This window comes from Tupaia chinensis, unplaced genomic scaffold (assembly GCF_000334495.1).
Source record: "Tupaia chinensis unplaced genomic scaffold, TupChi_1.0 Scaffold147918_1, whole genome shotgun sequence".
Classification (NCBI taxonomy): domain Eukaryota; kingdom Metazoa; phylum Chordata; class Mammalia; order Scandentia; family Tupaiidae; genus Tupaia; species Tupaia belangeri.
This window is the reverse complement of record NW_006207768.1, coordinates 717,843-732,868: the sequence shown is the minus strand read 5'-3', so window position 1 is coordinate 732,868 and position 15,026 is coordinate 717,843. Positions and strand designations below refer to the sequence as shown.

Below are 15,026 nucleotides of genomic sequence, written 5' to 3'. Positions count from 1 at the left end.
TAGAGTGCCAAGTTGATTAGCGTTGAAGAAGAGCTGAGAGAACCTTCCACAGTCCCCAGTGCACTCCCCCACTCCTTCTGCTAACTCGGTATAGAAACCTCTGTCTCTGGTTAATCAGTGAGCAGCTCTTACATGCCCATGGCAGCAAACTTTATTTCCTCTTTAGCTAGTCTGTCTATTGACAGCTGATTTGCAGGGCCCCCCTGAATTTAAGAGCAAGCTCCTAATCCTAGTACCATATGCCCATGCTAACAAAGTCCAAAAGCTCTTCTCTGTGTTCTAGTGTTATGGGTTAAATAGTATCCTTTGGGGGAACCAGCAGTTAGCGTAATGGCTATGTCGCTGGACTCCCACGTAGTCGACCGTGGTTCGTGTCCCGGACCTGGTGGCTTAAAACTCACGCCGGGCGCGTGTGCGTGCGTGCCCAAGATCCCAAGAGGAGAATGGAGGAGAAGGGATTGCGGCGTGACCATCCCCCCTGGGGGGTGATTTCTCGCTTTCTGTCTCTATGTCTCTCTCTGTCTGTCTGGCGAGCGCACACGCCCTACAGTGAAAATCTCTCAAAAAAAAAAAAAAATTAGTATCCTTTGGGACCAGCAGGACGGTGTGGTGCTTAAAGCACTGGACTCCCACATGGCTGATCGCAGTTTGAGTCTAGGACCTGGTGGCTTGAAAAATCACACCGGACATGTGTGGGTGACCAAAATCCCAAGAAGAGAGTGGAGAGGGGATTTCCGCATGGACTTTCCTTCTAGGGGGTGATTTCTCACTTTCCCTCTGTCTCACTGCACATGCCTTATGGTTAAATCCTAAAAAAAATAAAAATAAAAATAAAAAGTGTCCTTTGAAAGTGTACGGCCTTGTCAGAACCTCAGAATGTGACTCTGGGAATGGTTTTTTTGCAGACAGTGTCAAGGTAAGACGAGGTTGTCAGGATAGACTCTAATCTGTGACTGGCGCTGTTCTGAGGAGGGGTCTTGTCATCAGCGCTCACGGAGAGCACCTCGTGCCGCAGGGGCAGGTACTGCAGTGACAGAGCTGCAACCCGAGGGATGCCAGGACTGATGGTCTCCACACAAGCCGGGAAGGAGGCTCTCCTTTTGCATCAGCAGGGCCGTGGCCCTGCCAACACCCTCACTCTGTGCTATCCTCCAGGTCTGGGGGTCTGAGAGAATAGATTTCTGTCAGGGGTGAGCGACTCACACTGTCTGTAACGTGAGGACATTTTTCTCCCTCTGAAATAAACCGCATACCTGTTAGAAGCAGTTCCCCCAGGCTTTGGCCACTGCAAATCCACCTTTTTATCATGGATTTGCCTACCCTGGATCACACTATTTTTGTTTGTTTCCATGTCTTTCTCTTCATGTTCTTTCACCACCACCTCCACTAGAGGTGGAGAGACAGAGAGAAAGTGAGAAATCATTCCTCCCGGGGGGACGGCCACACTGCAATCCCTTCTCCATTCTCCTCTTGGGATTTTGGGCATGCACGCACACGTGCCCAGCATGAATTTCAAGCCTGCAGGTCCGGAACTCGAACTGCAGTCAACCATATGGGAGTCTAGCACCTTAGCCATTACACCACCTGCTGGCTCCTTGTTTCTTCTTCTCCTTCTTCTTTTTCTTCTTCTTCTCCCTCCTTCTTCTTCTTCTTCTTCTCCTCCTCCTCCTCCTCCTCCTCCTCCTCCTCCTCCTCCTCCTCCTTCTTCTTCTTTATTTTGCTATAGGGCATATGCACTCATGAGTGAGAGAGAGACAACATGACAAAGCAAGTCACCAGGTCTAGGACTCAAAGTGCGGTTGGTCATGTGGGAGTCCAGCACCCTAACCACCACACCACCGGCAGGCTCAATGAATGCCCATCTTAAAGGTCATCCTCTTTTTACCGTCTGCCTTCTTTTATCTGGTTCCAGTCTGTGTTCCTAACACCTATTGTTCTGGCATCAGATTGGTTTTTGATATGTAAAATATAAATAGTACGATGGTTGATTTTAGGCACCAACTTGACTGGATTAAAAAATACTTAGAGAACTGGTAAGGAGTTATTTCTGGGTGAATCACTGAGTGCTTTTGGAAAAAAAAAATGTGTGTGTGTAATGGTGTGGATTTCAAAAGAAAAGGATCTCTTTTTTCCCTGTCTTGTGGAGGTGCAATACCCACCTCCTCTGGCCCTCGGACGTCAGAAATCAAGGCTTTCTCGCCTTGGGATGGCAGGACTTACCCACTGACCCTCTGGGTTCTTGAGCCTTCAGACTTGAAATAATATATATGCTTATAAAACATGCTGGGTGGCCGGCAGGTGGCATGGTGGATAAAGTGCTGGACTCCCACATGGCCAAACATGGTTTGAGTACCAGACTTGGCATCTTGCTTTCTTTCTCATTTTCCTTTCTCTCTCTCTGAGCAAAATTAAAAAAAAATATTAACAAATACAATTAAATAAATAATTCTTTTTAAAGAAAACACACTGGGTGAGGCAGGCAGGTGGCATAGTAGTTAAGACGCTGGTCCCCCTATGACTGACTGAGATTTGAGTCCTGGACCTGGCAGCTTACTTTCTCACTATCCCCACCCCTGTCTCTCTGATCCAATTTTAAAATAATAACAATAAATAAAATAAAATAATTCTTTAAAGGTAAAAAAACAAAATCATGCTGGGCACATGTGCGTGGGTACCTAGAGTCTCAAAAGGAGAATGGAGGAGAAGGAATTGCAGTATGCCATCTCTCATGGGGGATGCTTTCTTACTTCCTCATCCCTCTCTGTCTCCTCCAATGAATGTGTTCACGCTCTAGCAAATTAAAAAGTAAAAAACAGGAGCCAGCAGGTGGCATGGTGGTTAAAGGCGCTGGACTTCCACATGGCTGACTGTGGTTTGAGTCCTGCACCTGGTGGCTTACTTTCTCATTTACCCTCTCTCCCTTTCTTTGGTCAAATTAAATAATAATAATAATAATAATAACATATAAAATTGAATAAAATAGTTCTCAAAAAAAACCCAAAAAACCAGAAACAAAACAAAACTACTCTGTACCTAGCATGGAGCAGGACACGCCACAGGACAAATAATGATGATGAAGAAAGAGACATAAATGAAAAGCTGGTTTTCAAAGGCTCTTTGCACCGTTTACTTCACAGATGCGAGGGTCTGAATGAGGCTGTCCTGGGCTAGAAATGATGTGAAAAACCAGAAATCAGCACGTGGACTGTTGTTCTAAGCCCGAGCTGCTGATAAAAGACAAATGATGCTGCCTGCAATTGTGACTTGAAAAGCGAGTCCACCATGAATCATCCCAGTGTGTAAGCTTGTAATCAGAACAAGGAACTGATACGTGAAGAGTTGTCATTTACTCCGTTCTTGGCAAAACGCGGGCGAATTCACGGCGATGCATGTTAAATACTGGAACACGAATGCGATTCGTGTTATCTGTAGCAGTGGGCACTTCTGTCTCCCATTCATTCTTTTTTATCATACACTTAGAAAATAAATGAACTACTCTACATTAGTCAAAGACAGGAAGGTAGAAACCAACGGTGATAGGATTAAGGATGCAAGATGTTGCCTAGAACCTTTAAGATTAAGATATACAAAATCCATTTCCAGTTTTTACTTATGCATTCTTTAAACGTATTTATTTACTTTTTGCAACAGGACATGGTTGCTACTGGAGAGAGATGGAGAGAGGAAAAGTGAGAAATCACCCCCTGGGAAATCGCCACGGCACCACCCTTCTCTTTATTCTCCTCTCAGGATTTTGGGCACACGTGTACATGAGCCCAACGTGTCTTTCAAGCCATTTGGTTTAGGACTTGACCTACTTAGTCAGCTATGTGGGATCCCGTCATTTTAACCTCCACACTACTCCACTCCCATCTTTTAAAAAGATTTAAAACACCTTTATGACCTAAATCATCAGCCCACATTTTTGTGTGAGGAATTCTTTGTGGTAAGATGAAATAGTGTGCTTCTGGACGTGTCCCCCAGGTAGTCTATGGCAGGGAGCCGGTTTGCAAACCCGCCGTCATCTTCAAACTGGGGCCGGCCAATGACATTGTGGTCAAGGCAGCTGGATCCCACAGTGCTGTGCGGTTCGACTTCTGGACTCATTTGCTTGAAACATCTGCTGGGCGCATGTTCATGGGTGCCCGAAATCTCAAGAGGAAATAAGAAAAATATTCTCTAGGAAAAACATTTTTTTTTTTTTTTTTGAGAGATTTTCACTGTAGGGCGCGTGCGCTCGCCAGACAGACAGAGAGAGACATAGAGACAGAAAGCGAGAAATCACCCCCCTTCTCCTCCATTCTCCTCTCGGGATCTTGGGCATGCACGCACACGCGCCCGGCGTGAGTTTTAAGCCACCGGGTCCGGGACACGAACCGCGGTCGACTACGTGGGAATCCAGCGACATAGCTATTACGCTAACTGCTGGTTCCCGGAAAAACATTTTTTATTACCATCCTACATTTCTTTTTCCCTTTCTTTTCTTTTCTTTTTTTTTGCCATAGGATGTGTATGCTCGCTGGAGAGAGACAGAGACAGTGGAGAGGGAAAGCGAGAAACAGGAGGACGGTCACACTGCAATCCCTTCTCCTCCATTCTCTTAGGACTTTGTACATGCATGCACATGCACCTGGTGTGTTTTTCAAGCCGCTGGGTCCAGGACTTGAATGGCGGTTGGCCATGTGAGAATCAGCGCCTCAGCCACCATAATACGTGCTGGCCCCTGCTACCTTTCTATTTAAAAAATAATAATAATAATAATTCAGGTTTTTGTGTAAAAAATGACATTGAATGAGGTGTCCTTGAAAAACTCACGCTTCAGCGCATCCCCTACAGAAGAACTAAATGAGAATACATGCAAAATGCGAGGCGGTCTATGAAGTAATGTGATTGGAAGAAGAATGACTTTTTCCTCCACTGTCTGATGGCAAATTCTGTGAGGGAATGTGCCAGTGAGAACAAGTCCCTCTAAGTGACATTTCATTTCTGGGCAGCTAGCTAGATTAATGCTTGCTTCTTGCAGCACATGTATTACTAGCCCTAGTACTCCAGAAATGAAAAATCGCACACTCAATTCATTCTTTATTGCACAAATGTTATACAAAGAGAATGGAAATTTGCATTTGGATCTTCATTCCCGCTAAAATATTGCGGGCTTCCTAACAGGTTAAGAAATACTGGAGTGCCACTGCCCTTTCATATTTCGTTTCTATAAAACACCTTAATGGAATATGTGTATAAGGTGAGGGAAACGGAAGAGCAGAATTATGTTAAATTGTGCGGTTTCTAAATCGATTACAGAAGCTATCCTCTTTCCAGGCTTTGACTGAAGAGACCCATCTGTAAATCTACTTCACAGTCCAATCACAGGGAACTAGAGACCCCTTCAAATGATCAGCAACACAACTCAACCCAAAGGCTGTTGAAATGCAAAATGTGTAAGAAAGGCACAGTCTGAAAGAACACGGTGGGGACTGAGGTAGCGTGGTGGTTAAGGGTGCTGGGCTCCAACATGGCTGACCGTGGTTTGAGTACCGGACCTAGAAGCTTGCCTTCTCACTTTCTCTCTCTGTCCCTCTCTGGTCAAATTAAAATAAACAATAAATAATGAAATTAAATCATTCTTAAAAGAAAGAAAGAAAGACACAGTGAAGAACTGAGAGTTTACTGAATGAAGTGCGTGGAAACAAGTCTAAAAGTCATAGCTGATCTCTCTTTATCCAGACCGAAAAAGGCCATTTTCAGCCAAAGAAACAAACTTGGATTTTCATTTGTGAAAGTAAATGTTTTTTGCCTTTTTAAATGTGCCTGCCCCCACAGGCTCCGTCTGCCTTCTCAGCTTAGTGCTTCTGTTAAGCTGAAGCTTTTGATCTTCACATACGTATTTTTTGCACTAATTAGAACACGAGGGCTTGAGTTGGGGTGGAGAGAAGTTGAGAGGAAGACGATAAGCTTCTGCAGCTTTCATACGATCATAGAGGTGCCTCTAGCAACGTTATCCCAGTGATCTCAAGTCCTTGGAGGACCAGCCAGTGGTGTGGTGGTTAAGGTGACTCGGTCCCACGTGACCAACTATGCAGTTCGAATCTTGGACTCAGCAGCTTGAGAAACACACAGGGGTACGTGTGCATGTGTGCCCAAAATCCCAGAAGGAAGGAAAGATGGAAGAGAGGGAATTATGGTGTGGCTACCCCCATGGTGGGTGCTTTCTCACCTTCTGTTCTCCCCTCCCTCTTTCTCTCTCTCTTTTCAGTTAGCACATGCACCCTCTGGCAATAGTTAAGAAAAAAAGAAAAAGATATGTTGTTCAAAGATATTAAGTAAAATTAAAATAGATATAGGTAGTATACTTCTCTACATGTAATAGATCAGATCATAAAATTATACCGTGAAATATATTTGGGGGGCCAGCAGGTAGCATGGTGAGTAAGGCTCCAGATTCCCACATGGCCAGTGGCATTTTGAGTCCTGGACACAATGGCTTTCTTTCTCGCTTTCTCTCTTTCTCTGGTGAGTGCATGTTCCCTGTAGCGAATTAAAAATAAGAATTACTGGGACCAGCAGGTGGATGGTGGTTAAGGCACTGGACACTCCCATATGGTCGACCATGGTTTAAGTCCTGGACCTGGTGGCTTGCTTTCTCACTTTCTCTCTCTCTGCCTCTCTCTGATCAAATTTTTAAAAAATAATAAATAAATAAATAAAATTTTAAAAAAGAATTACTATTATAACTAAAATTAAATAAATAATTCTCTTTTAAAGGTATATTCGGAAGATGAAATAAAATCTGGGAAAGTGCACACCTTTCCAATTATGAGTCAGCATAGTAGTCTTGATTTATGAGTCATTTCTTTGGAATATTTTGTCCTTAGATATATTTTTGGGTAATAATTTCACACACCTGTCTAACCTTCCTTATCCAACCATAGAAAAGGTTGGAAAACGGAACCTGCCCTCCAAACTTCAGGATGACCTCTCAGCCCCTTCTGTCTCTGCGAAGGCTGGCTCCGACGTGTCCCCACATTAATCTGGACACGGGGAACTCAGTGAGGAGAGCAGTGAACACATACAATAGAGAAAGCTTGAATTTGTGCCTTCTGTCACTTTGCAGACTACTTCTGGAAGCTTCTGGAGTTAGACTGAACCTAACGCCCAGAGGAAGGAGTCCTTTGTGATCATTATAAAGGGAAAGGCAAACTCTTGAGGGTTACATTGAGAGGAACCACCTCACTGGACCCCTGTCAATGACAAATGTCCAGAAAGTTCATCTTTTGCAAGAAAGTAAGCTCCCAACAAGTTGCAGGGAGAAAGCATTTTTTGAAAAGAAAAATAAACACTAAAAATCAGGTAATTGTTTTAAACAATTTTTTTTCCCCCTCATGAGTAAGACCTTAGTATTTTCCAAAACTTTCCTGAAACACATTCTAGGGAACTAATAAATTATAAAAAAGTAATAAAAATAAAAATTAAGTCTTTGATGGAACCAACCCAAATGTCCATAAACAGATGAACGGATTGAGAAATTGTGGCACATTACTCCATGAAATACTATTCAGTCATAAAAAACAAGACCCTGGCATTTGATAGGAAGTGGAAGATTTATTGCTGAGTGAAGCAAGTCAGGCTATGAAAGAGAGACACTGTATGTCTCCACTTAACATATACCGACTGTCTGCACTCTGTGGTAGAGACAGAAAGACTAGAGGACATAAAAGCATTGAAAATTGTTATGGACACTGGGGACAAAGTGGAAGGAGCGTGTGGGAGGGGAAGAGCATAGGAAAGGAAATTGGGGGGAAAAATAGATAAGACATTCGTGGGACACAGATATGGTTTATTATCTGTTGATGAGGACGTGTATAGTTTTCTCAGCTGGGATGAACTGAGGTATATATCATGCTAGGTAAAGTCTTTTTACACTCTAAATGATGTATAATGATTGAATGTATAAATTATAATAAAAATTTTAAAAAAATTTTAAACAGAAAAAGTAAGTCTTTGTCTTAGGGAAGTCAGTCATTTACATAGTCTATCAGTCTCTGACCAGAAAAAAATCATAGCAATCAGGCAAAAGTCTGAGGGGAATGAAGCGGACTCTGTATTTCCTTTCTGTTCTGCTTCTGTTGGCTTTTCCTGGAATTCGGGCAGTTTGGTGAAGTTGAACACACTCCTTGTGATGATGCAAGTGTCCAAATTCACTGTGTCAGCGAGGAAGCAGTGAATCACAGATGAGCTCTGTAGAATCACTGCTGTGTGGCTCCAAGGAGTGACGGAAAGTTTAAAATGTATTTAGAAACTATTCCCTAAATAAATAAATAAAAGCCAACTTCTTGCCAATCTGGGATAGAAGTTGACCGAAGACAGGGGCCAGCAGGTGGTATGGTGGTTAAGGTGCTAGACTCCCCCATGGCCGACCACGGTGCAGGTCCCAGATCTGGTGGCTTGCTTTCTCACTTTCTCTCTTTCCTTCTCTCTCTGTTTCTCTCTGGTGAGCAAACAAACTTGCCTTATAGAAAAACTTAAATAATAATAAAGTAAATAGATAAATAATTAAAACGTTGACCAAAGACAGGTTAATTTTTAATAACTTTTTAATATAGTATTAAACGGACTCGGACGTGTGGGGATCGATGTGCAGGCAGATTCGGTCAGACTGCCACAGCTGGTTTGTTGTGACTATTGTTATTTGCAGTTGTGTTGCAGTTTTATTTATTTTTATTTGTTTTAATTTTGCTATAGGGTACATGTGCTCACCTGAGAGAGAAAGAGAGAGAGAGAGAAGTCACCCCTCAGGGGGATGACCGTGTTGCGATCCTTTCTCTCGGAGTCTCTTCTTGGGATTTTGGGCATGCATGCACACACACTTGGCGTCATTTTCAAGCCACTGGGTTCAGGATTCAAAACGGTTCGTGAGCCATGTGGGATCCAGCCACCTTAACTTCCGTGCCACCTGCAGCCTCAGTTGTGCTTGAATATCTTTAAAACTTTTTAAAAGAATTATTTATTTTTATTTAACTTTATTTATTTACTTATTTTAATTTGACCAAAAGGAAAAGAGAGAGAGAGAATGAAAGAGAGAGGGAGGGAGGGAGAGAAAGTGAGAAAGCATACCGCCAGTTCCTGGAGGTGAACCGCGATCGGCCTTGTGGGAGTCCAACCTCCTTAACCACTATACCACCAGCCAGCTCCATGTGCTTGACTATCTTTAAGCAGGTTGTGTATTTTCCAGTTGGTCATAGGCCAATTGCTCCTCATTGTTTTTTATGTAATCAGATGAGTAGAGTTATCTTTGTAAATCTTTTAAGTTAGCACTTTTAGAGGAAGCCCATTGTCAGGTAATAATAACAGAAGCTATCTCTTTCTGAGTGCCTTCATGACAGCACTTAAAGTTCACCATCAACCTGTATTGCAGTCCCACAGGTGAGCACCTTTATCCCACTTAAAAAAGATTAGGAGCTTACTCAATAGTAATGCAGGGATTTGAACCCAGGTAAGTTAGGCTTCCACCCCTGCCCTCTTTCCATTAAGCTGCCACTGCCTTATGATTCAGAGATAATATTGTGCACCAACTTCAAGTATACTCTGCAAAGATGATTTAGGATACGTGGCATCTGTACACTCAAGTCCCACATAAGAGAGCTCAAGAAACTTGAACCTCAATTAAGATTCCTGACAGAAAGAATGAGGCATTTGTTTGGCCTAACATCAACCTCTAGGAAAAAAACAGGTGGTTTTTTTTTTTTTTTTTTTTCTTTTCCTTTTTGGTAATACTGCCCTAGGGCCTGAAGTGGTCAATTGTTGTCATCATTCATTTGGCGGTCCCATCAAAGATGGTTCAGTCATTTAGTCTAACAAAATATTTTGTAACAGACGGGGTACATACTTGATTTGGATCCAGGGACAAATGGCTCTCCAAAGCCTTCCTGGCAGGTTGATGACGCGATGCATCAACTGGAGGCAGCGGGCCTTCATAGTACTGAGCCACGGAGTACATCTTAAAAGCTCACAGACATTCTCAAATATCACAGTATGTAACAAATTTCATTGCCTTCAACTCAATGATATTTAGAATATGTGATACATCCGTCTTTCTGCTCTGGGATTTAATAATGGTCCAAGGATGTTGTCTTCCTTTCAGATGTAAAAAGCTTAACTTGAAATATGGGTCATTTATCTTGGACTCGGTTGGAAATGGCATCGAGTCAATCATGTCGTAATACATAATAGCTTCTAATTTAACCATGAAAGAAGCTCCAGTCATACATCACTTACCGAGAATCGCTGAGAATGGAGGTGGTCCACTTCAGTACGGTTTCCTGAATACCTTACAGGTACGTGTCAAATGACAAAACCTATACTATCATCCGTTCAGGCTCGATTTAAAGTGGGTCAGCACTGGAGTTGAACTTTCTCATGACGTCAGGTTGTCTTGTATCAGTGAGGCTTTTTATTATTGAAGGTGAGGTGAGGAGAGCTCTGAGGAAGGACTCACGAGTCTGTGTTTGGACTCACGTTCAGCCTTCAGCACTTCAGAGACTGGAGGTGTTGCTCTGCCCTGCCTTCTTTCCAGTGATTTTTTTTTTTTTTTAATTTGCTATGTGGTGTGTGCATTCCCTATGGGGGTGGGGAGAAGAATTGAGAAAGCACCCAGCACCCAGTAGGGAAAATCACACCACAATCCCATCTCCTCCGTTTCTTCTGTTGGGATTTTGGACATGCATGCTTATGCTCAGCATATTTATCCAGTCACCTGGTCCAGGACTCGAACTGTGCTGTCGGCCATGTCATCTAGCCACAACCACCTGTCATTGGCTGGCCCCATCCTAAAACCTTTTTAACCTGAAATACAACTAATCAGAAACACACATCTCATGGAAGCTTTCCTCTTATTCTGAGTTATACTTCCTTGTGGATCTGTGGTGGGGTGAATGGTGATCTCCCCACCTCCCCTAAAAAGACATGCCTACCTCCTAACCCCCAGAAGCTGAGAACATTATCTTATTCAGTAAAAGGATCTTTGCAGATGTAATTAACTTTCTTAGGAGTTGATTCTGGATTATTCAAGAAACCCCTAAATCTAGAGTCACATAGAGGAGAAAGTCACGTAAAGACAAGGCAAAGACTGGAATGATTTGTCACAAGCCAAGGAAAGCCAGTAGTCACCGGAAGCTGGAAGAGGCAAGGAATAGAGTCTCCCTGGGAGCCTTTGCCCACATCTTGGTTTTGAACTTCTGCCTCTAGAACTGTGAGAAAATGAATTTTAAGCCAAGTTTGTTCTAATTTCTTAAAATAGACACAGGAAACTTAGTATGTAAAATACTGTTCAAACTGCATAGAAGAGGTATAGGTTTCGAGTAAACTGTTTGCATTTTTTCTTAACTAACTTTTCTTAACTCCATTTTCTTTTCTTAACTCCATTCACAGGCTGGCGGTAGCACAGTGGTTGAGATGCTGGACTCCCGCATGACTAACCACAGTTCAAGTCCTGGACCTGGCAGCTTGCTTTCTCACTTTCTCTTTCTCTCTCTCTCTCCCTGGTCAAATTTTAAATAATAATAACAAATAAAATAAAATGAATAATTCTTTAAACAAAGAAATGGAGGTAGGAGTGGCAGGCAGCCAGATGTGTGGTGTGTAAGGCAACTGGATCCCTCAAGGCCTACTGTGCAGTTCAAGTCCTGGGGCCAAAGGCTTAAAAAACATGCCGGGTATGTGTGTGCACATGCTTAAAATTCTGAAAGGAGACTGGAGGATGGCTGCATGGCCATGCCCCTTGGGGGGTTAGGGAGGGTGCTTTCTCACTTTACCTCTCCTTCTGTCTCTGGCAAATGCACACACCTTATACCAAAAAAGAAAAAAGTTATTTATTTATTTATTTTATTGTCAGGGAATTTGTGGTTTTACCAGAGAGAGAGAGAAAGCACTTCCTAGTGGGCTGTAGTGGTACAACAATCCCTTCTCCTTTTGTCCATGCTGTCAGGAGATGGAACATGTGTGCAAATGAGCCCGCGTGTTTGTTAAGCAGACAGGTTTTGAGATTTGAACCTCGTAGTCAAGCCATGTAGGATCCAGCTCCCCGTCACCACCAGGCACTAGGGCCTTGTTTTTCTTATAATGCATTCAACTAAGAAATGAAGAAGAAATTGGGACCAACACATGGTGTAATAGTTAGTTGCTTGATTTCTACATAGTTGACTGCAGTTTGAGTCCTGGATCCGGCAGTTTAAAAGTCACTCTGGGCCCCTGTGCGTGCGTACCCAAAATCCCAAGAAGAGAATGGAGGAGAAGGGATTGCAGTGTGGCCATCCACCTGGGGAGTGAGATCTCGCTTTCTGTTTCTCTCAGTAGGTGGCATGGTGGTTAAGGCATGGTTGACTGCAATTTGAGTCCTGGACCTGGCAGCTTGCTTTCTCACTTTCCTTCTCTCTCTCTGGTCAAATTAAAAAATAATTTAAATAATAATAATTTTTAAAATACTGAATAAATAATTATTTAAAAAATACAAATTAGGGAAATATTTTCACTCTGAATATGTAGAAAACCCTATCCAAAACAGAAATCTTTAGAAAAATGACTAATTTCAGGTTGGGGAAATGTACAATATTTATCATACCAGAAACCAAGAAAGTTACTGAAGATTTCTGGAATTACATTGTAAGGACTGAGTAGCCTAACTGAAGAGGTTTCTCCAAGATAATTTGGGCACAAATAAGAATAATAATCAGGAACCAGCAAATAGTGTTAATGGTTACGTCGCTGGACTCCCGTGTACTCAACTGTGGTTCCAGTCCTGGTCCTAGTGGCTTAAAACTCATACCAGAGACTTGTGCATATGCGACCAAAATCCCAGAGAGGAGCATGGAGGAGGAGGAAGGATTGCAGAGTGGCCCATCCCCCAGGGGGTGATTTCTCACTTTGTCTCTGTCTCTGTCTGTAAAGCTCATGTGCCCTCTACCAAAAATCTCTCTTTGAAAGAAAGAATAATAATCAGACTGGAAAAAGCACGTCAAATATGATTAAACACAAAAAATGTATAGAATGGTAAACAAACAAGATTTCATTGCTTTCCTTGGGAGGATATCAGCAAATTTATTCAGTATTTATGAAAACATGTAAATACAGGGAAAGATTCAAGCATGTATCCCTCCTTTCCTGTGTATCTTACACTTAGGGTGACCAAAGTTCACAACTTCCCTTGCCAAAGGGAAGTTACTCTTTATAGAAATACCTTAGCTGGCAACTGGAGAAGGCATACTGGAATTAGTTTATCAACACTTTGCAACTCCTACTGAAAATAATGGATCTAATGGACATAGACAATGGTTATTGATGACTGGAACCGACTGACAAGGAGAAATAGCTAGACATCATATGTCTCACAGTGGGAGGATGAAGACTACCTAAGAAGGTTTCTTTCTTTTTTTTATTTTTTAATGTATAATCAGTGTTTTATTTTTTCCCCCCAGAGGACAGACAGTTCTTCAGTCCTTAAAGACTCGACTCCTTACATGGGCTTTGGTGGAGGGAAAGGGGCAGCACCTGCAGGTCTAAATCGGGGTGGGGGTGTTCGATCCTTGCGCGCTTCCCGAGATCGGTTCCTGACTACCTTGCTATGAATGGTGCAACTCACACAGTAATGTAGCTTCACATGCAGCTTGGGGAGCACATAGGCATCGAAGACACTTGCTTCGGAGATGTCCCTGACAGCTGCGGCCTCTAGTATGTTTCGGATGACGAACTTCTTAATAGCCTTGTCCTTGGGCACGCATCGGGCGAAGTTCGTGCAGCGAATAGGTTGCACATGGCCACGGCCCTTTTTGGCACAACCGTTGTTCCTTCTTTTCTTCGTCATCTTGGAAACGAGGCCCCGAGAGAGCCCTAAGAAGGTTTCTTACCCAAAACTAGCACTGAGATGTTCAGGATTCTGAATCTAACTATATATGTACAGTGGTCACTGGAACATATTAACTATCATTACTCGGGCAAAATTAGCAAAGTCTAGACTGAAAAATGACCTGGTTTCTTTTTCTCAAATACATTGAGATAAGAAGGAGAGAGAAGAGAAAGAGAAGGGAGTTTCAGAGGGACTCTGTAGTTTATCTTGAATGTCTTGAAAGACATTTAAACAGTTGAATTTTATGGACATCATTTGGATCTTATTCAATAAAGTATTTGTGGCCTAGCTGTTGGTGTGGATAAGGCAGCTGGATCCCACACGGCTGCGTGGTTCAAGTCCTGAACCTGCAGCCTGAAAAACACCAGGCACCTGTGTGTGTGTGTCCAAAATCTTGAAAGGGGAGCCCAGAAAAGAAAGGACTGCAGCATGGCTATGCTCCAGAGGAGGTGCTTCCTCAGTTTGCCATCACTCTCTCTGTGGTAAGCCCACATGCTCTCTGACAAATTTTAAAAAAAAGTTTATAGAGTGAGCCCTGCAGTGCCACAGTTAAGCACTGTGCGTAGGGAACAAGAGCCCATATGGCTGATGGCAGTTGAAGTCCTGGACCCCATGTCTTGAAAAACATGCTGGGCCCATATGTGTATGCGCCTAAAATCCTGATGGGATGGAGAAATGGAAGAAAAAAGATTTAAGTGTGACCCCACCCATTGCTTTCTCTCTCTCTCTGGGAAGAAAACTTACCCTCTGGCAATTAGCAGTTAGTGTAATGGCTATGTCGCGGGACTCCCACGTAGTCGACTGCGGTTCACGTCCCGGACCCGGTGGCTTAAAACTCACACCAGGCGCGTGTGCGTGCGTGCCCAAGATCCCAAGAGGAGAATGGAGGAAAAGGGATTGCAGTGTGACCATCCCCCCTGGGGGGTGATTTCTTGCTTTCTGTCTCTATGTTTCTCTTTCTCTGTCTGTCTGGCAAGCGCACGTGCCCTTTAGCAAAAACCTCTCCAAACAAACAAACAAAACTGTGCTATAAGGCTGAATTTTTTTTTTTTTTCAAATTGCCAGAGTACTCCTGCACATACCAGAAAGAGAGAGAGCGCGCATTTCCTAACGGGAATGGTCATGCCGCACT

The 15,026-nt window shown here is 43.0% G+C and overlaps 1 protein-coding gene across 1 annotated transcript; it reads right to left on the bottom strand.

Annotated features, from left to right (window-relative positions):
- Nucleotides 1-13,504: 13,504 nt before the first annotated feature.
- LOC102469330 (40S ribosomal protein S26) lies at nucleotides 13,505-13,852 on the bottom strand. Its single transcript, XM_006169975.1, has one exon. The coding sequence runs from the start codon at nucleotides 13,850-13,852 to the stop codon at nucleotides 13,505-13,507; it is 348 nt and encodes a 115-aa protein (XP_006170037.1).
- Between the last annotated feature and the right edge of the window lie 1,174 nt (nucleotides 13,853-15,026).

Excerpts from the sequence above, each read along its gene's own strand:
- LOC102469330 (XM_006169975.1), bottom strand. The coding sequence starts at position 13,852 with ATGACGAAGAAAAGAAGGAACAACGGTTGTGCCAAAAAGGGCCGTGGC.